Here is a 24278-nt window from a genome sequence, read left to right on the forward strand (position 1 = left end):
TTGATTTTAAAATAATCCTCCATATTTTTCTTTCCACCTCATTGTTTTATATGGTCCTCTCCTTTAGTTGGGCTAACCCTATTCACCCAGTTTTCTAAGTATGTATAACAATGTATATATTTAATTTCTTAAAATATAGCTTAATGTCCTGGAAATTATGTGATTTTTGCCTAAAGTCACAAGTCTTTGTCTCATCTTTCTTCCTCTTGACAATGTCCAATAAACTAAGATATTCTGTCTTCCAGCCATCCCTAACTTGGGCTGCCAGAGTGAAAACTGAAGGGGAATTTCAGCAGATGTTGCTTATTTCCTGGTTGCATAACAAGCAACACCTGTTGGAATTCCCTCTTTAATAAAACCCTTAAAGGTACAAGAGCCTCTCTTCAATTTTTTACTCTGTCAACCCTATCACTGACAGTTCTTAACAAATGGCAGGTAAGGAATGAAGAACTGGGGAAATTCCCAAAGCCGCCTTCTCATTCGTTCATTAGGAGGCAGCTACCAAATCACTACAATACCTAGTCCTAACAATATAAAGGTAAAGGTAAAGGTTTTCCCCTGACATTAAGTCCAGTCGTGTCCAACTCGGGGGTGTGGTGCCCATCTCCATTTCTAAGCTGAAGAGCTGGCGTTGTCCATAGACACCTCCAAGATCATGTGGCTGGCATGGCTGCATGGAGCGATGTTACCTTCCTGCCGGAGCGGTACCTATTGATCTACTCACATTTGCATGTTTTCAAACTGCTAGGTTGGCAGAAGCTGGGGCTGACAGCGGAAGCTCACGCCGCTCCCTGGGTTTGAACCTGCAACCATTTGGTCAACAAGCTCAGCAGCTCAGTGCTTTATCCCACTGCACCACCGGGGGCTCCTCTAACAATATATAGTACATCATATTTTAAAAAATTAAATTAACAACATCAGTATATGAACTCAACAAAGAGTCACAGTGACCAAGCTCCAACATTGAAAATTGTAAATACAGGCAATGGAAGGTTTTGGAATCAGCAAAAGTCCCAAGAAAGCCAAGGGCTCTAACTACCTCCCCCTAACACCATGGAACAGAACCACTGACTAAATACATTCCTTCCCGCCTTCTTTATATAGGTTTTGTGGATTTCTACTTCGCTTCCATTTCCTATGCATTGTATCATATTTTAACATAAATTTAACAAGTGTGTGCATGCGTGTGGATTGCACCCCCAGATATTCAAACTAATAGCTCATTATATCTCACAGTGAATCACACACCACAAACTGAACCATCCACATAAGGGAAAAGAAAAAGGAGAGATGAGAAAGATGAAATGAAGCACACAAAACCTCCAGGAATTTAAGTTTCAAACAGCTTCAGGAGTTTTAAACACATTTTTTTAAAAAAGATCTTTTCCCCATTCCCACATGTTGACAACTTTTGTAAAGTCTTTCACACAAAATTCTGCTCAGTTGTTTTGTGAATTGCTATATTACCTGCCTTTCGAGCTGCAGTACTTGAGCCTTTAGAAGATTAATACGTCTTTCATCAAAACATTCACTCTTCCCTTCTTCTATAAGCTTTTCATAACGGCTCCTAGGAAAGAAAATTCCCTTTTTTATAAAGAATGTCAAATCTTCACAGAAGGTTATATCGATCTTCAATAGCTACAATTTATTGGAACTATTAAAAGAGATATTCAAAGTAGAAAGATTTTTTTTCTTTCTCCTTTGAAACCGATCACTCAAAACCCTTGTTATTTTCCTAGAAAATACTTCTAATGTATTTTACTGTGCTACAAACAAACTTGCATAGCTTGAATGTTTCTTGCTGGTTTCTCACAATTTTCTTGTGAGGAGCAACTGGAAACCACTCATGCTTTCCTATTCCTCAAAACATTTGGGAAGAAAAATAAGTAGTTTTATGGAAGTTTCAAACAGATTTCTAACATTATCAGCTTGTGCAGTAACTGAAGAATATGTTTTCCTTCTGTATGCTTTTCTCTGAATCCTCTATATCACATGGGTGGGTCAAGTGCCAGGGCCATTTTTATTATCCTCCAGGGATTAAAATATTGCCAAAAAATGATATCTTTTGATATACCTGACCACTCTCAGAGACCTTGGTGCTCTTCTTGACCAATAATACCCAACACATAATTATTCTAACCGAACACAAACTTTATTTGTGCATTGTTCATATCCTGAGCCTGTTGTTTCTATTATATAGAAACTTAATAGCTTCTATAGAATACAGAGTATGGTGGAAGCTCTTTCTTTGGATACTTTTAAATAGAGGTTAGATGGCCATCTGTCAGGGGTACTTTGATGGTGCTTTTCCTGCACGGCAGGAGGTTGGACTGGATGGCCCTCTTTCGACTCTAGGATTCTATTATTCTAGTATTTTTAATAAAAATAAAATTACATCTTGGGAGGTGAAGGGTATAATGATATTGCTATTGATCAATCCCGCATCGCTGCCACCAATATAAAGATATCGATCGCAAATCGATCAATCCCGCAACCTCTGCCACCAATCTGTAATGCAAGGGAACACTCTAGCTGCCCAAAATATTAAAGGTGTTTTTAAGACCACCAAGCACTGTGACTTATTATTTCTTCTTTTAAAAAAAAAACAACAGTTGAGGCTGTTTAAGGAACTATAGCCACAAAGGCACACTTGACTCAGGCTTTTAAAATTTTGAATAATCGATGAAAGTTTATTGATAAAAACACAAGAAAGTAAGTGCTGTTTAATATCTTGGTTGTTAAAGAGAAATTTTGGCTTTGGTCTTGAAATGCGTAATGGTTACATATAATGGTTCTGTCTTTGTTACAATACAGAGATTTTCTTCTCTTGCTTAACAAGCAAACCTAACAGGAACTGAATCTCTGTCAGGATTAATTCTGTAGCTTAGCTACCCTAAACTATGGTCTAACTAACTACAATCCAGCTATGTTTCCCCTCATAGCTGTTCCAGTTTGCTTCAGCTGAATTTGCTGGCAAACCTATGACAAACTGCCTTCTCCTAAACTATCTCAAGCACAAACTTCTAAAACACCCTTTCTCTCCCTACTCTAATCTCCAACTCCCTCTCTTTCTCACTGAAAAGGCTCTTTTCCCCTCCAAGTCTCTCTAAACTCCGCCCCTTTTCCTAAACCAATCCTGGCCGTTCTCATGCTGACTCGGGCCTAAGACACTCCCCCTCTCTAAAATGGTGCCTTCCCTGATTTTAAATGGCTACTGCTGCTTTTGCCAGGCCCACCTAAGCTGCAAACTAGCTGGCAGACTTCTTCTAGGCCCTGCCATCCAGGCGGAAAAAGGTAAGGGATCTTTACATTCCCTCCCCACCTCGAGACGGTTTGCGGAGTGAAGAGGTTTGCAGACCTCTTCTGAAGCAAAGCCTAACAATATCCTAAGTCTAACTAACCCCTCTAACTAACCTATCTATCTAATCTATGTATATAACATTATCTATATACCTTCTGCAATACCCACATATGCAAATGTTAATGCTATACATTAAGCAATCAATATACACAATAAATACATTCCTGGAAAAAAAACATGTTAAATACATTACAACAATGCATATAAACACTCTAACCTAGTAAATACAATACCTTTTTCAATCCTAGTTTTTAACTTAACTCGTGGCTCTGGACAACGTACCTGCGATGACATTTTGAGTGCCCTTTATATGCTTTATCTCAAAATCATAATCTTGGAGTGCTAAACTCCATCGACTTAACTTACTATTAGTGCTCTTAACCTGGTGTAACCACCTTAAGGGTGAATGATCTGTGCAAAGAGTAAACCTTCTCCCCCATAGGTATGGTTTTAGCTTAGTGATGGCCCACACTATAGCCAAACACTCTCTTTCAATTACCGATAAGTGCTGTTCCCTTTCTATTAGTTTTTTACTGAGATACAGCACAGGTTGTACCACACCTTCTTTATTTTCCTGTCCTAACACTGCTCCAAGTCCTACCTTGGATGCATCTGTGGTCAAAATGAAAGGTTGATCAAAATTAGGCGTTATTAACACAGGTTCAGTCATTAAGGCACTCTTTAGTAAATCATAAGCAGTTTGACACTCAGTTGTCTATTTTATCTTATCAGGTGATGTCTTTTTCGTGCAATCAGTTAACACAGCCGCCAGATAACTAAATTTAGGAATAAAACGTCTGTAGAATCCTACAGCTCCTAAAAAAGATCGGATTTGTTTCTTGGTTTTGGGATTAGGCCATTCGCGTATTGCCTGTACCTTATCCATATCCGGCAATATGGAACCTCCTCCCACTATATGACCAAGATATTTGACATGTGATCTGGCCATTTGGCACTTAGAGGCTTTGACTGTTAAACCAGCCTCCCAGATTTTGTGCAACACCTTCCCTAAGTGTTCCAGGTGTTGTTCCCACGTCTGGCTATATATCGATAAATCATCTATATAGGCCTGCACAAAGTCTTTCATCCCTGATAACATCTGATCGATTAACCTTTGAAAGGTTGCTGCGGCGTTTTTTAGTCCGAAAGTGAGGACGGTAAATTGATACAAACCATCCTTTGAAATAAAAGTGGTTTTCTCCTGGTCCTCTGGGTGCATAGTCACCTGCCAATATCCTTTTGTGAGGTCCAGAGTTGTTATGTATTGGGCTGACCCTATGGTCTCTATGAGCTCATCTATACGCGGCATCGGATACACATCTGAGATGGTAACCTGATTTAATTTACGGTAGTCTACACAGAATCTGATGGTATTATCTGGTTTTGGGACTAACACAATAGGAGATGACCATGGGCTACTCGATGGTACAATTAAACCAAGGTTTAACATTTCTTGGATCTCTTTTGAGATCAGTCTGGCTTGTTCTCCTGTTATGCGGTATGGGGCAGATGCTATAGGGTTAGCTGTCCCTGTGTTTATCCGGTGACAAGCTAAATGGGTTTTACCCGGTATATTGGAAAATACCTCCCTATGCTGGTATAGTAGATCCTTCAACTGTTGTTTCTGCGGATATGTTAAGTTGGTATTCTCATCCACAGAGGGTAAAGTACAATCAGCCATTACCTTTCCCCATCCTGACAGTGAAACTTCCCCATCTGTCTCCTGGGATACTTGCATTACCTTAGCCCTGGAGTAGTAAGGTTTAAGCATATTCACATGTAATTTCTTACACCTTCCCCCATCTATGTTTTCCCCCACCAGATAAGTGACTTCCAAAATCTTTGACAATATTACATAAGGTCCCTCCCAAGAAACGTCCAGTTTCTTCTTAGATCTTGGTTTTAAAACCAGGACCTTATCTCCCACATCAAAACATCTGTGTCTTGCGTGAAGATCCGCTTGTTCTTTCTGCTTCAGCTGGGCAGTTGACAAACTCTCGGCTGCGCAGTCTCTCATGGTTGTCAAATGTCCTCATAAGTCTTCGATGTAACTGTTGATATCAGTCTCTGGAATGTCCTCTGCTCCTGTCCATGCTTCCTTCAAAATGTCCATAGGTCCTCTTGGTGTTCTCCCATATAACAGTTCAAATGGGCTGAACTTGGTGCTGGCTTGTGGAACTTCCCGATAGGCAAACAAGAAGTGTTGAAGTTTCTTGTCCCAATCATTAGGGTTCTTGTGGACGTACGCCTTCAGCATGTGGTTGAGTGTACCGTTGAATCTTTCCGTCAAGCCGTTGGTTTGAGGATGGTATGGAGTAGAAGTAAGATGCTTTATCTTGCAGGTCCGGAACAGTTCTTGCATCATCTGCGACATGAATGTAGCTCCAAGATCTGTAACGATAGATCTAGGAAAACCCACGCGTGCAAATATATTGAGCAGCGCGTCTGCCACTGTTTTGGCGTCAGTTTCCTTTAATGGAATTGCCTCTGGGTATCGTGTGGCAAAGTCCACGGCAGTCAAGATGAATCTGTGTCCATCAAGTGTCTTGTGGGACATAGGGCCAATAATGTCCACCCCGACCTTGTCAAAGGGAACAGTGACAACTGGAATTGATTCTAACAGTCCTTTTGTCTTATCTTTGGCTTTTCCCACCATTTGACAAGTCTCACAGGTCTTACAATAGGTTGTCACATCACGTCCCATTCCTGGCCAAAGAAATCTAGTCTGGATGCGGTCTTTGGTCTTCTTAATACCCAGGTGTCCGCTGAAGGTGGTATCATGGGCTAACTTGAGGATTTTAGCCCTATACTTTTGTGGCACTATCAGTTGTGTTCTTTCCTCAAAGAATTTGGGACCCTTTTGTCTCCTCACAACTCTGTACAATTTATTCTCCACAACTTTAAACAAAACTGGTTCTTCACTTGTAGATGGGCGGTTTTCTGGGACCACTTCATCCCATAAAGTTTTTAAGCTTTCATCATGTTGCTGGGTTGCTTCAAACTGTCTCATATGGCTTTGGTCTAAGCTGAAGGGAATTTCTTGGCTGTCATTTTCCGTTCGTGAGGTAGATTGTAGCTCCTCGGCAACACTGTATTCAGCCTCCTCCTCTAGCTTAGCTTGGCTTCTGGTAATCATATTAACATGCCGACATCGTTCAGCCAAATCATTGCCTAACAATACTGGAACTTCTAAATCATTAAAAAGTCCCATTCTCCATTTTCCAGAGAAGTTCTTGTATTCTATTGGGATTTCAGCCACTGACACTTCAAAAACAGGGCCATAAATTCCTCTCAACTTGTACTTTTGGCCTGGAAGTATCTGGTCTTCCTTGACAAACTCCGGCCTAATGAGCGATACTTCGGACCCAGTGTCTCTGAACCCCATTAGCTCTTGACCCTTCACTTTTATCACCCTCAAATAATCCCCATTTGTCTCTTTTTCAGTACTCCATACTCGCATTATCTTTACAGGCTCTTCCTGTGCGTGTGGAGACTGACTTTCTTTGTGTGGAGATGTTTGTTTAACCACTTTAACTGGCTTTGGTGGTGTAATTGGCCTTTTCTGGGTGTTTAATTTAGGACAAGCCATTTTCTTATGACCCTCTTGATGGCAGAAGTAACAGACATTTTTTCCTGTGGCAATCTCTGAAATGACGTCCCTCCTGACAGGATTTTGGTTTCCCACATCAGTTTCCTCTTTTGGAACCCATTCCCTCGGTCTCTTGGTGGCTCCTGAGCTATGACTCACATTCCAGTCATGCTCCATCTCATCCAACCAAGCTGCGAGATCTGACACTTGTTTAATCTTCTTGTCTTTAACGAACCACCTCATTTGTATGGGGATCAGCCGATAAAACTGTTCCATACAAACTAAATGCTTTAACTCTTCAAAAGTGGTCGTTTTACTTCCTTCAAGCCATCTCTCTAAGGCTTTTTCTACTCGGCTTCCCAATTGTGAAAAGGTTTCTCCTGGCTTTCTTTTGATCTCCCTGAACGTTTTCCTACTTTGTTCAGGTGTCAAGCCAAACCTCAGCTTAACCCTTTCTTTAAATATGAGGTAACTCGCACTTTCTGACTCTCTCAGGTCAGCGTAAACCTCACTAAGTTCCCCACAAAGTAGTGGTCTCAGGTACACCATCATTTTGGCTTCAGGTACCTCGAAATCGTGGCAAGCCCGTTCAAAGCTAGCCAAAAATGACTCTACACAGTCCCCTTTTACATAACGAGGAAAGTTCTTTAAAACTCTTTGCATATTAGAGTCCTGCTGTTGGCTTAAGTTAGGAGTTCTCTCTCTTTCTCTCAATTGTAGTTCTGCCATTCTCTCCTCATGTTTTAAACGTTCTCTTTCCCTTTCTATCTCAACTTGCATTCTTTCCCTCTCCATCTGCATCTTTTCTCTTTCTCTCTCTGCCTGAAACTCAAGTTCTCTCAACCTCATTTCTAGCCTAAGCTTTTCAATTGTCAAAGAGGTAGCTATTTGTTCTTGTCTACTCTCTTGTACTTGGGTCTCAGTTTCCTCAACTACAGAAGCAGTTGTATCCCCTTCTCTTTCTGGTTCTTCAGAAGTACCCTTCTTTGCTTTAGGCGGTGCCATGGTGCCTAATGTATGTTTTAAAATGGCGCTAGAGATGTCCTGTCTCTGAGGTAATTTTTAAAGTGTCACGTTTTGGCAAGAATTTACCTCAGGATTATCAAAAAATGTTCTGGATTGAGATGTTACACGATCCACACCACTGCAAACCAATATAATGATATTGCTATTGATCAATCCCGCATCGCTGCCACCAATATAAAGATATCGATCGCAAATCGATCAATCCCGCAACCTCTGCCACCAATCTGTAATGCAAGGGAACACTCTAGCTGCCCAAAATATTAAAGGTGTTTTTAAGACCACCAAGCACTGTGTCTTATTATTTCTTTAAAAAAAAAAACAGTTGAGCCTGTTTAAGGAACTATAGCCACAAAGGCACACTTGACTCAGGCTTTTAAAATTTTGAATAATCGATGAAAGTTTATTGATAAAAACACAAGAAAGTAAGTGCTGTTTAATATCTTGGTTGTTAAAGAGAAAATTTGGCTTTGGTCTTGAAATGCGTAATGGTTACATATAATGGTTCTGTCTTTGTTACAATACAGAGATTTTCTTCTCTTCCTTAACAAGCAAACCTAACAGGAACTGAATCTCTGTCAGGATTAATTCTGTAGCTTAGCTACCCTAAACTATGGTCTAACTAACTACAATCCAGCTATGTTGCCCCTCATAGCTGTTCCAGTTTGCTTCAGCTGACTTTGCTGGCAAACCTATGACAAACTGCCTTCTCCTAAACTATCTCAAGCACAAACTTCTAAAACACCCTTTCTCTCCCTACTCTAATCTCCAACTCCCTCTCTTTCTCACTGAAAAGGCTCTTTTCCCCTCCAAGTCTCTCTAAACTCCGCCCCTTTTCCTAAACCAATCCTGGCCGTTCTCATGCTGACTCGGGCCTAAGACACTCCCCCTCTCTAAAATGGTGCCTTCCCTGATCTTAAATGGCTACTGCTGCTTTTGCCAGGCCCACCTAAGCTGCAAACTAGCTGGCAGACTTCTTCTAGGCCCTGCCATCCAGGCGGAAAAAGGTAAGGGATCTTTACAAAGGGCATTTCTACCACCTTTGGAGCCCCCCTGGGGTCCAAACTTTTGCAAAAAAAAGTTTTTGACCTCACAACGACCTCAAACCTGGACATTCCAAAAACATTTTGAGAAAGCCTCCAGGGCTATTTGAGGGTATTTAGTGAAAACAAGCTTATGTACCCAGCTGTGCCCAAGTTGGCATTATGTAATGGTATTGATTAGTAAAACAATAGTTAGTTTTATGATTGTAGGGATGGTAGTGGCCACACCTGACTGATATAGGTCTCCATAACAATCTTCTAGTGGCCCCTTGGGGTTGAAGCTGGGCCTTTCCCATTCATTTCTAAGTTGTTGTTTAAATCACTTGATTGTCTCACATGTAGGCAGTAATTGCACTGCATTTGCTTTTAGAGTGACTTGTCTTAGGGTTTTCGTTAAGGCATTCCACAGTCACCTGATTTGGTTATATAAGCAAACTTATTTATCACAAAAAAAACAACAACAAAGCAGCAGTGTCTTTGTCCCTCAGGTCCTGACCACATCCTGAATATATAGGCTCCACTGCCCTCTTGCATTTGGTTCTGGTCCACTGCAACTCCCATCAGCCCTGGATCTGGCTGACTGTAACTCGTGCCTGTCCTCCTAAACAGTCAGACGGCTCAGCCTTCTTGGTCTGCAACTCACCTTATCCCCACCATGCTTAGGAAAAGGGAAAAGATGTTGGGATATGCATTCTGGAAACTAGGCTGGGCCAGCTGACTGGTTTGGAGGAGAACTGTGCTTTCTCCAAACCAGTCAGGGAATCACGGGGCTCTGGATGTGGGTGGACTATTATTCTCTGCCTTGGCTCCTAAGACAGTTGGGGTATGAAGAGCACAAGTACCAAGTATGGTGCAATTAACACAACACTGCCTGGATGTTGGTGGATTACACCTCCCATCATCCTTTGTCATTCTTCCCAAAACCCTGCCAGCATTTCAAGTTGGCTGTGATTTCTATTTGTTCCAATTTGGTCCAGATCCATCATCCGTGGCTATGATGCAGCTCTCCAGATATGGGTGGACTGCAATTCCCATCAACCTGTTATTCCCTCCACCCATGGTCATGATAGGTATGCGAGACACGTTTGAGCCAGATCCATCATCAATGGGATTCACACCAATGATAGCCCTAAAAATTGATGGAATACAATCACCCCTACCAGTAGTTTAAGTTGGACTGTGAAAAGCATGTGTGCCAGGTTTGGTCCAGGTCCATCAGGCTATATAGAACCCTTCGTGGTTCAAGTATACATCTAAATAAGCATATAAAAATACACATTTTTATATAGAGAGAAGATAGAGAGAGCTGGAACGTGTGGCTGGCCAAGATCTCAAGAGAGAATAATGCAGACCCCTAGCTTTCCGCAATTGCCTACCCCATTATGTCACACTTTTTATCATAGAGAGATATCAGATTTAAGAGTTCACAAAGACAGCAAAACTATGCCTTTGTAGTGTTTTAAATCTAGAAACAATCAGTACCTTAAATCTTCTAATTCGTACTTTAGCCTTACATTTTCTTCCTGCAGTTTCTAAAAATAAAACCCACCAATAATAGAATTAAATATATTGTTAGAACATATAAGTAACAATCTTAATTATCAGCTATACAAACAGTGCTCCAACATATACATGCCTTTTTAATAATCTAACAAAGCTGTAATACTGCAAAATACTATAAAATACAGTATATATGGCAGGTGCTGACCATGGAACTGCACTGGTGTATCTAGAGATTCCTAGAGAAAACATTTTAATCAAATCTGTGAATAATCAAATCTGCAAAAGTCAAACTTGCAAATATGAAGTGCCAACTATTTTTTTTTATCAGAGGAAGTTTATTTTATTTTATTTTATTTTATTTACTTCCTTTTTATCCTGCCTTTCTTCCAATATAGGGACTCAAGCCTGACTAAAGTAAATCACAAAGTCTTACTGGAGAACCAAGGGATTCCTAGAAAGGTGGTCTCTCAGATAAAAAAGAGTTTTTTATTCAGTTTTTCGCTTTTGCAGAAATCCTCTGATCCTAACCCCAGAAAATGTGGAGGGCTAATTATATAAGTTAAAAAAGAACAGATAATAAATTACGCGCGTAATACATATGCTAAAGACATCCAGGTTCAATCCAGTTTCTATATAAAATATTGTATGCATAAAAGGAGGCAGAATTCATTGGATAAGTAGATACATTTTTAGAATAAATCCATAGGACTAATCATTTGAAATATTTCATTGGCAAGTCCTTTCTATGCATGCTCCATACATTTGCAATACTAGAATACTAATACATTTTGAAGTATTAAGTAGGAATATCAATCCATATATCCAACCTGATAATATTTTTATTATTGTAATACTAAGGATAAGCTGGATCCAGACAAACCAAACCTTTTCACCTTTTGGTCATTTCTGTTCATAAAAGAAGTTTGAAGTTCATTGGCCTGTTTATCTTCTCGAATCACTGAATTATCTTGATATGTTGAATCCCGAAAGAGATGACTACCTGCAGAATGCTTGGATAAAGGCTTTCCAACCTAGAAAAACAAAACCAGGACCATCACTGTTTAAAAAGAACAACAACAACAACAACAACAACAACAACAACAACAACAACAACGGGGAGTATGCTGACACAAACATCTAGAAATGAAAGATCTTAGTAGATGACAAACTGGCAAGCGAAAAGTAATGAATCTGTCTCCATTTTGGTATTCCTAGACTTTCAATTAATTCCCTTCCATTTCTGAGAGTTAAAAGGAAGGATTATAAAGGAATTGTCAGCTGATAGTGTTTTTCTTTTTCCTTCTCTACAAGACAATTCCAAAAGGATTAATTCTACAAATCAGTTTGTAAGCAAAAAATATGCATGCCAATTACTCTATAGGCATATAATAAAATGTCCTGCTTAGACAAAAAAAAGCTAAACATTTGTAAGCATTCATCTAGAGCAGCAATCACTGAAGAAGCACCAAAACTTTAAAAATGAGCAGAAACATAATAAAGGAAAATACCACCAAATCCAAAATACACACCACACCGATGCCTTCAATAGGCCGATCAAAACATATCCACAGAACTCTCCTTTAGCAGCCAATTTCAAATGAGTTATCTTCCTATCAGTTTTCTTTATTGTCCAGCCTTCAGAGTCCTAGTCTCCTTCAGATTTCTTCACCGTAGTTTCTGTTTTGATGGCTGAGCCAAAATATACGAAATCTTGAACTAGCTCAATGTCTTGTCTACTTTAAAGTTATGGAAATCATCTGTGGTCATTATTTTTGTTTTCTTAATTGTTCAACTGTAAACCAACCTCTGCACTTTCTTCCTTGACTTTCTTCAGTAATGATTCCAAAACTTTTTTCTGCTAGTAATATGGTGTCATCAGTATATACTGCATTATGCTGTTGATGTTACTTTCTTCAGTTTTCATGCCTGTTTCCTCTGAGTCTAATCCTGCTTTACATATGATTTGTTCAGCATACAAGTTAAACTGTATACAAGGCTTAACTTGTATACTGTAATAAAAAACAATTTTCCTTGACCACACTGTCAACTGAAAGTCATTTTTGTCCAAGGGTTCACTATAATCTATGCACCACAAAATGATTGTCTTCTGAAATTCTTTTGTGTGTCCCATTATCTAACATATATTTATAATATGATCTGTAGAGCCTCTTCCTCTCTTGAACCCAGCTTGGATATCTGACATTTCTCACTCCATTTATGGTAAAAGTCTTTTTTGTAGAATTTTGCTCATAGCCTGCTTGTTTAGGAAATTAATATAATATTCCTTTGGGTACTATAAACCTTGGTATCCCTTTCTTGAGGACTAGAATGTATATTGAGCATTTCCACTTTGTGGACCAGTTTTGTCCTCCATTTTTGTTGTTAGTTTTTAATTAGGAATTGAGTGGGTGTTGTTGCTTGAAACAGCAGTATTGGTTTCCTGTTACTAGTGATTTGTTTCTCCCAAGTGCTTCGAGTGCAACTTCAACCTTACTTTCTTAAAATATGGGTTCATCATTAAAAGCTTAGTGAATCTGACACCCTTTCAGATCTTTTAAAATGAAGACTGTACTGAAAAATCCCAGTGTACCATTTTCTCTAACAATATTAATCTAAATCTAAATGCGATTCCATTATTCTGCTGAGTAGAGTAATTCTTACTGTATGACTTACATATTTTCTGTATTTCTGGGTGTTGCATAATCGTTAATATGACACAGAAACAATGAGCAGTTGTCAAATTCTTGATAAAAGAAGGATGTACCACTGTCAACATCTACTTTTTGGAGGGTCGATTTTTTGTGCAAGAACAATTTTGACTTATGCATGAGTATATACAATAGCAATAACAAGGATTTCTGAATGCACAGCAACCCCAGACCATTTCTCAAACCAAGCAATATAGCCACTTCACTATCCATTTGCCACATTTTATCATTTAGTTCAAATCAATGTTATATTTGATCAATCTCCTATATGCATAGAGTATTTCAAGAATCGGAAAATAACACAGAATTTGGATGAGGATGGGAAACACTTGTGGTTTTGGTAACCAGTGCAGCAGGCCCAACAGTTAATTTTCATGATATTGCCTACATTTTATAAAGGGTTGCACAAGCTTTCCTTAGCAGAAGCCAAGCAGGTAGTTTTCCGCTGAGGTTTGCATCTATTGTACATTTATGAAAGTGAACACAAATGCCATTGATCCCAGTAGGAAGGCTTGCAGGCATGACACATTCAGTGCGAAACAAAGGTCTCTAATTAGTGAAGAGTTCCGGTCTGACAGAAAAGGCCTTAACCTTCTGCTGGGAATAATGAGCTAGGCGATGTCTGAAGCACCCAAGTAAGCTTCTGAGAACAAGAATGGCACTGAGAACTGCTTTAAATGTGCTAAAATGACAGACACCAGTGACCGAACAGTGAACTGTAGACTTGGCGAGGAGCAGAAAAATGCCTGTTATAGGAATGGGTGCCGGGTCTTTTGTTCCCTCTTGTGTGCCTGAACTCAGGACTAAGTCTGATAGGCTACATTATTTGGTAGAGTTATTCAAAACAACACTGCAGAGTTTACTGGACTACAGATATTGTCTGAAATCTTTGTCTTGTGAGCAGTGTTTATAATAGGCAAGCTTGTGGCAATTTTCCTGAACATCATAATGAACTGAATCTCTAACACTTACAAAAAAGCTCATTAGTGAAGACAAGACTTTAATAGTAGGGTACCAAAAGAAGCCATTTAAATGACAGGTTATTAAAATTGTTACCAAACAAAAGGTGAAAGCTGCTTATTATTTTTACTATCCCACAAATTGTTGGCCAAATACATCAAAACATTTAAGTGTTTTCCCATATTAAGAGCTAAAAGGAAATTAGAAGTGGAAAAAAGCAAGCATTTAACAATCAACAAGCCACACTAGTGTGCACATTGAAAGTAATGTGGCTCAAGTTTCTTTCAAATTAAAAGCAAAATGTCAACCTCAAAGCTGGGAAAAAGCAATCATCAACAGGGGTTATTCTGTTTCTGCTTTTGTTTTTAAGTTCATGAGCAAACACAATGCCACGTGATGATTTAACCTTCAAATACTCAACTGTTGGCACAATAGCCAAGTCTTAATTGACAAAATTGAAATCCAATAGAATTTTGCTAACAGTGCTATCAGCCTTTGCACTGAAATATTACAATGAGAACACAGAAAAGGGGGAAAACACTGATTTTTCTTTCTCAGTTAAACATACTTCATTGGTACTATTTTTTAGGATCACGCAATGTCTTCACCTTGGAGGTCATAGTTTGCACATACGAGTGCAATACATATAATATTCATTTAACTTTACTGAAAAAGCAAGGAGGGCAAAGTCATTAATACCATCTCACTGAAAAGATATTATAATTGAGTTTGGAAAATCTGAGATGCCGCAAAACATAAGAGAGCTTTTTGACTAAAGAGGTTCCCTTGAGCTCCTTCATTCCTTGAAGAAATTTGAGGTCAAATTGTACAGTGCCTCTCCTTCATAACCCCATGAATTTCGCCTCCCCATAAGAGCCACCCATTCAGCAGCTGGTGAAGAGCAGCTGGTCCTACACATCTACATCTCTTCCTCCTTCATCTAGAGAATAAAACAGTGTCACCAAGATCGATGCAAGTAGAGAAGGGCGTGTTTGTGCCCAACAAGCACAAACCTCATTGAACTGCATAATATGGGTCTAAACAGATTATATAATGCAGTTCAAACTGCATTATATGGCAGTATAGATCCAGCCTAGGTCTACCTCACCAGGTGGCTCCCAATACGTTAAAGAAATCTAGCTCTTAGTTTGGCCACCTTACTCGAAACCATAAGAAAAATAGAAGCTGATGAAAGAAAAAAAATATTCCTGGATATAGTCTGAAAGAAGCCTTCAAGTATCCAGGAAGTTCAAAATGGGTGTCTTTTTGCTTACATTTCTTTAACCACAATCTAGAAGGTTCAAAATGACTATTTGTTGATGCTAGGTCCGTGTAACATTTACATATTGTTAGTTTCTGCAAAAAAAGGTTTGTTGAAACATGTTCAGTTGTACTCAGAGTAGCAGTCTGTGGACCTGTGCTGGTCCATGACCTGTCAAGTTGCTGGTCTGTGGTAAGTTTCCTAGGGAAGGAAAGAGCATTTATATGATTCTCATTCCTATTATACTGACCTAGATGAGCCCAGGAGACCAGAATATGTGCAGTGCACAATTGGGCACTTATGTAATAAAGGTCTGTAATAAAATTGTTGACACTTAATGGTAAGAGTTTCGTAGCCTCCATGTGCATGGTCAAGGACAATTGCATTGAAATCAAAGATTGAAGGTAGTTGTAATGTTGAAAAGTAGGTAAATAAATCAACCATTGAAAGCAGTAGCATATTAACCACAGAAAAGAAACATTTCTCTTGACATTCACTATGAACAAAGGCTTTATGTAAACAAGAATCTGGTGTATCTGTCAGTTTTTTCCCCTCCTGATCAATCCCTTTTGTTCTTGGGCCACATTTTTAAGGTTAGAAATCTGTGATTAAAAGCTGTTTCACAGATTTTTAATATTTGTAGGCCATTCTGAGAGGAAAACAAAATTTTCTGGATATAACAGGAAAGAAACCATTAATAGTGTCACACTTGAAAGAAATGTCCAATTTTATCCTTTATTAGTTTTGGGGTTTTTTTAAATAAAAAAAAAGTTAATTTCTGGAGGGCTAGCAACGCCAGTATGTTGTAACAGTAGGAACTGAAAATTGCATTATGATCCACTGAAGCTTATGCCATAGTTTATTTACTGTTAAATTAGATTCATTATCTTTTTAAGGTGATACAAAGCACTTTGTACTATACTAAACTGAGAGTATTGTGACCTTGCTAGTCCAGGTGAAATTAGTATGCTGAGAAAGTGATGAGAATGTATTGTCGAAGGCTTTCATGGCTGGAATCACTAGGTTCTTGTGGGTTTTTTCAGTTCCAACAGACCTCACCTCTGAGGATGCCTGCCATAGATGCAGGCGAAACGTCAGGAGAAATGCCTCTAGAACATGGCCATATAGCCCGAAAAAACCCACAAGAACCTAGTGATGAGAATGCTTCCTGATATTAATCTACAGACTGAAATTCAGTAAATGCAGATGTAGTTAACAATTTAGAATGTTTGGAACAAAAGGATTTTGTAATTTGCTCTAATTACAAATTAGACTGGTAAATAACTTATGTCCCTTCTGTCTTGTTTACAGGTATAACAGAGTGAACAAATTGGATGTGTTCTTGAATATTGTTTCTTTAACAGAAACATTGGTACCCAAGGTAGAAATAAAGTGGAAGTAATAAGGATAGTTTTTTTAAAAAAAAAAAAACCCTAGAAAACAAATATTTCTTCCTTTTTATAAAAGTCAAATTTAGGTCTTTATCATCTTTCAGTGGAATTTTCAAGAATGAAGTATTGCCCTCTAGAGGAAAGTTTTGCAAAACCTGAATGAATACCGAATAAATCCTAAATACCGTAAAACAAAGCACTTGTCAGTGTCTCTCAATAGGAAAAGGGGCAGTGAATCCTTTTTTCTTTATTTAGTACCTTTATGGGTCGATTTTGGATACTGTCAGTGCATTAGATATTTTAAGTTTGAGAGCATTTTCTACCCTAATACATGAAAATGCAAAACAAGGAAAGTTCCCTACAAATTGAAATAATGTTACGTACAAATTTTCAGCAGCCTCATTGATCAAGGTTTGTCTGTGCTTCATGAAGTATCCAGATGCCCCAAACCTTCAGGGGGGCCACATGCATATTTGGTAGCAATGTTGCAAAGTTCTGTGCAGCAGCATACAAAATCCGTCAGGGAATGACTAGTCCCAAAAGTTAACTGTGTGTCCAGTAATCTCCTTCTCGGAATCTACAATTTGGAGATGGATCTGGGCATTGTATGTTTTTACCCTGTTTCCCCTTCCCTTCTGCTCCCTCACCCATATTGTGTTTCAGTCATTATATTTATATTTTTAATGTATCAAACATACCAAGTTTGTATGAAAATGTCACTATTTTCTGTGCTGGTCAATGACCGAAATAAATGATTTGATTTGGTTTGGTAGAAATAAGAAGCAGATCCAAAAAGGCTACCATGTGGAAATAACTAGTCATAAAATAGCTCCTCCAAGGCTTAGCTGGCAACAAAGGATGAATTATGGCAAAGAAAGGTACAAAGTACAGGTGGTCTAAACCCTGTTTAAAATGCTGGTTTAAACTTTGATGCTTCAAATGCTGGCAGTCCCCAAGTTATAAACAAGATAGGTTCTATGTATTGTCGAAGGCTTTCATTGCCGGAATAACTGGGTTGTTGTAGGTTTTTTCGGGCTATATGGCCATGTTCTAGAGGCATTCTCTCCTGACATTTCGCCTGCATCTATGGCAAGCATCCTCAGAGGTAGTGAGGGCAGTGAGGCAAGCATCCTCACTACCTCTGCAGGTGAAACGTCAGGAGGGAATGCCTCTAGAACATGGCCATATAGCCTGAAAAATCCTACAACAATCCAAGATAGGTTCTGTAGATTTGTTTTTAAATTGAATTTGTGTGTAAGCCGGAACAGGTACATTTTTAAAGTGTAACAGCAGACGTGTTTGTGTGTGTGTGTGTGCTTTCGATTGCATAGGGAAGGGGTTAATACCTCTGTGGTGTTTGTTTTTATGTCTGAGATTTCACCTCAATTTCTGTCCCTCTAATAATTAGATTTTAAAAAATGTGGTTTGTTGGGGAAACAAGGATTGGTGAGAAAGCGTCAGTTAAGGCACCTTTTTCCCATGATAACTGTTTCAGGGGTGACTTTCCCTTCCAAGGGGTAGATTTATCTCACTTTCCGTTGTTTCCCCTTGTTCTTAACTATGAGTTGTTTGTGAGTTGGATGTTTGTAACTTGGGGACTGCCTGTATATTACATATAGGTCACCTGAAAGGCTACATTCTCACAATAGTAATAAAACCTTAAGATTGTATTCAGTGGTCCCAATTGAAGTGTTTCTGCTAAAATTAAAAGGCATGCTACTATCAGAGAAGGGCTTTTTTTCAATGGTGGTACCATGGTATTGGACACAGGCTTTCTGATGAGGTTCAACTAGCACTACCTCTGTAATCTTTCAACTACCACTTAAAGACCGTTTTGTTATCTTAGGTCTAACTTAAGAGGCCCAGTCAACAAGAATCTGGTATTAAAACCTGTACTACAATTGAGTTTCAGGTTTTAATAGCTGTTACTGTTTTATATTGTATTTTAATGTCATATTTGCTTTGTAACACACTCAGAAATAAATTCTGGTACATAATATTAACATATCTAAATCATTACACAAAATGCATTTAGTAGTACCATTATCACAACCATTTCATTGAAACCACCTATATGTGGTGAAGAAAAAACTCTCAATCTGAAGTATATGTAATTCCATGAGTCCAGGAACAGTATTAACCAACTCTGTCCTCCCGTCTTTTTTATATATATAGTATGGATGAAATGTTAACAAAGGATGTGATATCGGTTGTTTTAAGGATGTTCCTTAGGATTCTTTTCATTTAAAAAAATGGTAGCTGGGCTAGCTACATCTGGTCATACATTTATTTATTTATTTATTTATTTATATTTCATCCTACATAGTAGGTTCTCAGACACTAACTTGCCACTAGCCTTCAGGTTGTTTCTGACTTATTGTGGGAATTCTTGTTGCCTGTCTTTCTCTGAGGCTGATAAAGTATAACTTGCCAAAGGGCTCACATACAGTGGATTTCCATAGATGAGAAGGGATTTGAATCCTGGTCTCCAGAGTTATAGTCCAAGGCTCAAATCACTACGCCCTCCAATCTTGTTTATTCATTCAGTCGCTTCCAACTTTTTGTGACCTCACGGACCAGCCCACGCCAGAGTTCCCTGTCGGCCGCCGCCAACCCCAGCTCTTTCATGAACAAAGTCAGTCACTTCAAGGATAACATCTATCTATCTTGCCCTTGGTCAACCCCTCTTCCTTTTTCCTTCCATTTTCCTCAGCATCATTGTCTTCTCATTATGTGGACAAAGTACTTCATCATTGCCTTTAATATCCTTCCCTCCTGTGAGCAGTCGGGCTTTATTTCCTGGAGGATAGACTGGTTTGATCTTCTTGCAGTCCAAAGTACTCTCAGAATTTTCCTCCAGCACCACAGTTCAAAAGCATCTATATTCCTTCTCTCGGCCTTCCTTATGGTCCAGCGCTTACATCCATAGGTTACTACTGGGAATACCATTGCTTTAACTATGCAGATCTTCGTGGCCAGTGTAATGTCTCTGCTCTTCACTATTTTATCGACATTGGTCATTGCTCTCATTCCAAGAAGTAAACGTCTTCTGATTTCCTGGTTACAGTCTGCATCTGCAGTAATCTTTGCACCTAGAAATACAAAGTCTGTCACTGCCTCCACGTTTTCTCCATAATCTTGGTTTTTTTTATGTTTAAGAGCAACCCAGCTTCTGCACTTTATTCTTTCACCTTGGTTAGAAGGCTCCTCAGCTCCTCCCCTCTTTCAGCCATCAAAATGGTATCATCTGCATATCTAAGATTGTTAATGTTTCTTCCAGCAATTTTAACTCCAGCCTTGGATTCGTCAAGCCCCACACATTGCATGATGTGTTCTACATACAAGTTGAATCGCCTTATGATCTCTTTAGTGCTTTTACTCTGTGCTAAATATATACTGCACAGTTGGTTAGTGTTCATCAAAAAGTGAACATGTATGGTATATTAACAGTGGCCTACTACATAGAGTAAGGGTCTTTAGGTAAATAGGCACAGTTCTATGTGACAGAAGAGGTTTTTATTGGTTTCTGCATGTCAGCCAAAATCCTTAAATATGATACTGGTGACTAAGCTGCAAATGTATTTGTACACAATATTTTATTATAACACTTTCATTACCTAAGCTTATTAGATATTTATTGGCAGTTCCCCACTTACATATGAAAGATTTAGTCTTAGCGTGTTAAATGAAGAGGTACATGTATCATGAATAAAATATGCCTAAGTTCACAAAACCAGATTCAATAACATGTTCCAAATACTGCATGGTGTTAATGTGATTAAATATTAAGCTAAATAAATATTTTTAAACAAACAGAAACTGATTTATATTATTTCTGGATGTCACGTTTAATAACAAGGTTTTAAATCATCTTCGGTGTTAATGTCAGATTTCACAGCTTACATAAGTCTAGACCCATGATCCCTAGCATTTGAATCTATTCAACTCACAGAAAATTAACTATTCCAGCAGAATCCAGCATCTGGTTGTACTTACAACTTTGCATCTACTTATAAATCCTTACTATTTTGAAAGTCAACAGGAGCCTGATTTTGGGGCAATTAATCTATCAAGTCTTCTCATGAATAACTCTCTTGTACTTGCTTCTAATCATGAATATGTTTTTCTCTGCATTTCACTGGTAGGCAAGAATTTATTTCAGGTTTGGCTCCTGTAAAAATTAAAATGAAGCTGACAACCAAGGAGAACTTCTATTTTAGTTTATTCTAGTAGTAAAAAAAGCCTATCACTCAAAGCCAGGAATGTGCTTTTGAACTCCATCTTCCATCATTCTAATCTACTGTGCTTGCTAAGGACACTGTCAATTGCAGTCCAAAAGCATCTACAGGGTCACACATTATTATTTATTAAACATTTCTATCCCATGCTATATAGTGGGATCTCAGAGCAGCATGCAAGTAAAATACTTCAAGCAGTTTAAAACCTCTCATCTAGGACATCCAAATTCAGGAAATCAACATTTGTCTCTTGTTCTATCTTGAACATCTGCTACAAGACCTATACTGGTACCAGATGTCCCCACCATTTCCTGCTTGTTTTAATTTAAATCTTTTAATATCATTATACCACTGACAAATTGGCCAGGGCCTTTCAGTTATTATTTGAACTGGCTTGTTGTTGTAAGCCTTCAAGTCATTTCCAACTTCTTGGCAAGCTTAAAAGAAAATCTGTCTTTGCCCTCATCTGAAGCTAAAAGAATGTGACTTTCCCAATATCACTCACTGGGTTTCTATGGCTGAGTGAAGACTAAAACCTTAGTTCACTGATACAACTATTATCAGCATACAATTTGCAACATAATTTTCAATGTCCTTTTCTCAACCAGAGCAATTATTTCTATGATTTAAGAAAGCATGGCAACTCTTATATTTATTTATTTCTATCCTGCTTTTTTCCCAGAACAGGAGTCAAAGCGGCAGTTCCATCTTGCCTCCAGTGTCATCGGTTGAGAGCCCCCCTCCCCCCCCCCAGCACCAATTGCTGCTCTTAGATCAGAATGAAGAGAAGGGCCATGAAGGCACTTCCATCTCGCCTCCAGTGTCATCGGTTGGGAACCCCCTCTCCCCTCCAGCACCAACCACTGCTCTGAGATCAGAGTGAAGAGAGGGGCCAGGAAGGAAGTTCCATCTTGTCTCCTCCACTGTGCTTATAATATAATATAATATAATATAATATAATATAATATATTGTATATACATGTAATATTGATAATATTATAATGTAATACAATATACTGCTGCTACTACTAATAATAAAATGATATTATAATTATATATTTATATTAAATGTAATATTACTAATAATATTACAGTATAATGTAATAGTACAATGTAATATATAATATTAATATTGTGCTATGATGATAATATAATATATTGTATTTACTTTTTACTTGTAAGCCGCTCTGAGTCCCCTTCGGGGTGAGAAGGGCAGCATATAAATGTCGTAAATAAATAATACAGCATGTAAAATCAAAAAGCACTTACATAACATAACATAATCACAAACCACAATACGCATAAAATTAATAACGTACAACATGATAAAACCACGACACCCGTGAAACAACTAACAACTAAATAATGTAACATTATGTCTAGTCATGTCTGACTCTGGGAGGTAGTGTTCATCTCCATTTCTTAGTCGAAGAGCAGGTGTTGTCCATAGACACTTCGTAGGCCATTCAGCCAGCGTGACTGCGTGGAGCGCCGTTACCTTCCCACAGAAGCTGAAACCCTACCTATTGATCCACGCACATTTGCATGTTTTCAAATTGCTGGGTTTGCAGAAGCTGGGGCTAACAGCAAGACCTCACCCCGTCCATGGATTTGAACCACAATGTAACATAACCATTCATTAAATCAAGCATAAAATCATACATGTTAAAATATGCTCCATAGCAACCATCATCTTAAAGGTAATTAAATTTCAATTAAATTTAAATACCTTTAAAATTTCCATAAAAGCATGAGCCCTGAGCTGGCAACACCGTGTTGCATAGGTGAATCCCACCTTGGACATAACAAGAAAAGAAAATCAAACTGGTGATGAGATTTAGGGCCCTTCCACACAGCCCAAAATATCAAGGCAGAAAATCCCACAATATCTGCTTTGAACTGGATTATCTGAGTCCACACTGCCATGTGTTCCAATTGAAAGCAGATATTGTGGGATTTTCTGCCTTGATGTTCTGGGATATAGGGCTGTGTGGAAGTGCCCTGGAAATATCAAGGCACATTTATTTATCGTGTCAGTATCAACCAGACAATTGTATTACATTTTTAACAAATCTTTAACAAATTGACAAAACACAAAATTTGCAAGCTTGGTAGTTGATTAAATGTCCTTTGACCAGTATCTGGCCACTTGGAGTGCTTCTGGTGTTGCCGCAAGGAGGTCCTCCATTGTGCATGTACCAGGGCTCAGGTTGCATTGCAGCAGGTGGTCAGTGGTTTGCTCTTCTCTGCACTCGCATGTCGTGGATTCCACTTTGTGGCCCCATTTCTTGAGGTTCATCAAGGCAGATAATCCACACTATCTGCTTTGAACTGGGTTATCTGAGGCCTCTTCCACTCATCTGTATAAAATCCACATTGAACTGGATTATATGGCAGTGTGGACTCAAGTAATTTAGGGCCCTTCCATACAGCCCTATATTCCAGAATATCAACCCTAAATCCCACAATCTCTGCTTTGAACTGGATTATCTGAGTCCACACTCAAGATAATGTGGGATTTTCTGCCCTGATATTCTGGGATATAGGGCTTTGTGGAAGGGCCCACAGTTTGGAGCTTGCAAGACCTGAGCAAGGGAATGGATGATGAGGGCTTTGGGGTGCCCCACATTCATGTAGGGTTCATCTACACTACACTGTTATCCCCTTTGGAAACAGTTTAACTGCCTCAAATGAGGTGTTTCCCAAACTTTGCTCTTCTAAGGGTTTGGACTTCAGCTCCCAGAATTCCCCACCATTGGCCAAAACAGCTGAGGCTTCTGGGAACTGAAGTCCAAAAAGGAGGCATGGCCTGGGGGAACTACTGAGGATTACTTTGAGCCTTCGAAGGCGGCTATTCGAAGGATTTTAATTAAACTCGACTGGGAGAACCCGCCCCAGTTATTACCTTGGCTGCCGCCCGAGGCAAAGGAACGGGGCGCTGGCCGGGGAAGCTCATGGCGCTCTCGAAGGCTCCTTCCTTCTTTCCTTCCTCCCGCGCGTCGCGTCTCCTAGGCAACGAGTCCTGTCACCTAGATAAAGCCACCAGCTGGACACCTGAATAAAACGACAGCTTCTGCTAGGAAAAAGCACACGTGCCCAGGTGTAAACTAAAAGTAAAAATATTATCAACATGGAATAAAGACACAATAATAACCCGAGCTGCACAAAATGCTTGTAACAGCTTTTGTTGAGCTGCAAGGA

General features: G+C 39.0%; 1 protein-coding gene across 4 annotated transcripts in view; it reads right to left on the reverse strand.

Annotated features, from left to right (window-relative positions):
* LOC132767170 (uncharacterized) overlaps positions 1-24237 on the reverse strand; it is a 75811-nt gene extending 51574 nt beyond the window's left edge. For 3 of the 4 annotated variants that reach the window (XM_060761827.2, XM_067464532.1, XM_060761825.2), the window contains exons 1-4: positions 23983-24237; positions 11413-11550; positions 10499-10548; positions 1468-1567 (exon numbers count right to left, since the gene is read on the reverse strand). In XM_060761827.2, the coding sequence (XP_060617810.2) occupies positions 1468-1567; positions 10499-10548; positions 11413-11550; positions 23983-24033 (339 nt within the window). In that variant the 5' untranslated portion in view covers positions 24034-24237. Of the gene's footprint in view, positions 1-1467; positions 1568-9244; positions 9421-10498; positions 10549-11412; positions 11551-23982 lie in introns of those variants that run through there. The other variant, XM_067464531.1, reaches the window with a different exon arrangement.
* Positions 24238-24278: the final 41 nt, after the last annotated feature.

The sequence above is a fragment of the Anolis sagrei genome, chromosome 2 (assembly GCF_037176765.1).
Source record: "Anolis sagrei isolate rAnoSag1 chromosome 2, rAnoSag1.mat, whole genome shotgun sequence".
Lineage (NCBI taxonomy): Eukaryota > Metazoa > Chordata > Lepidosauria > Squamata > Dactyloidae > Anolis > Anolis sagrei.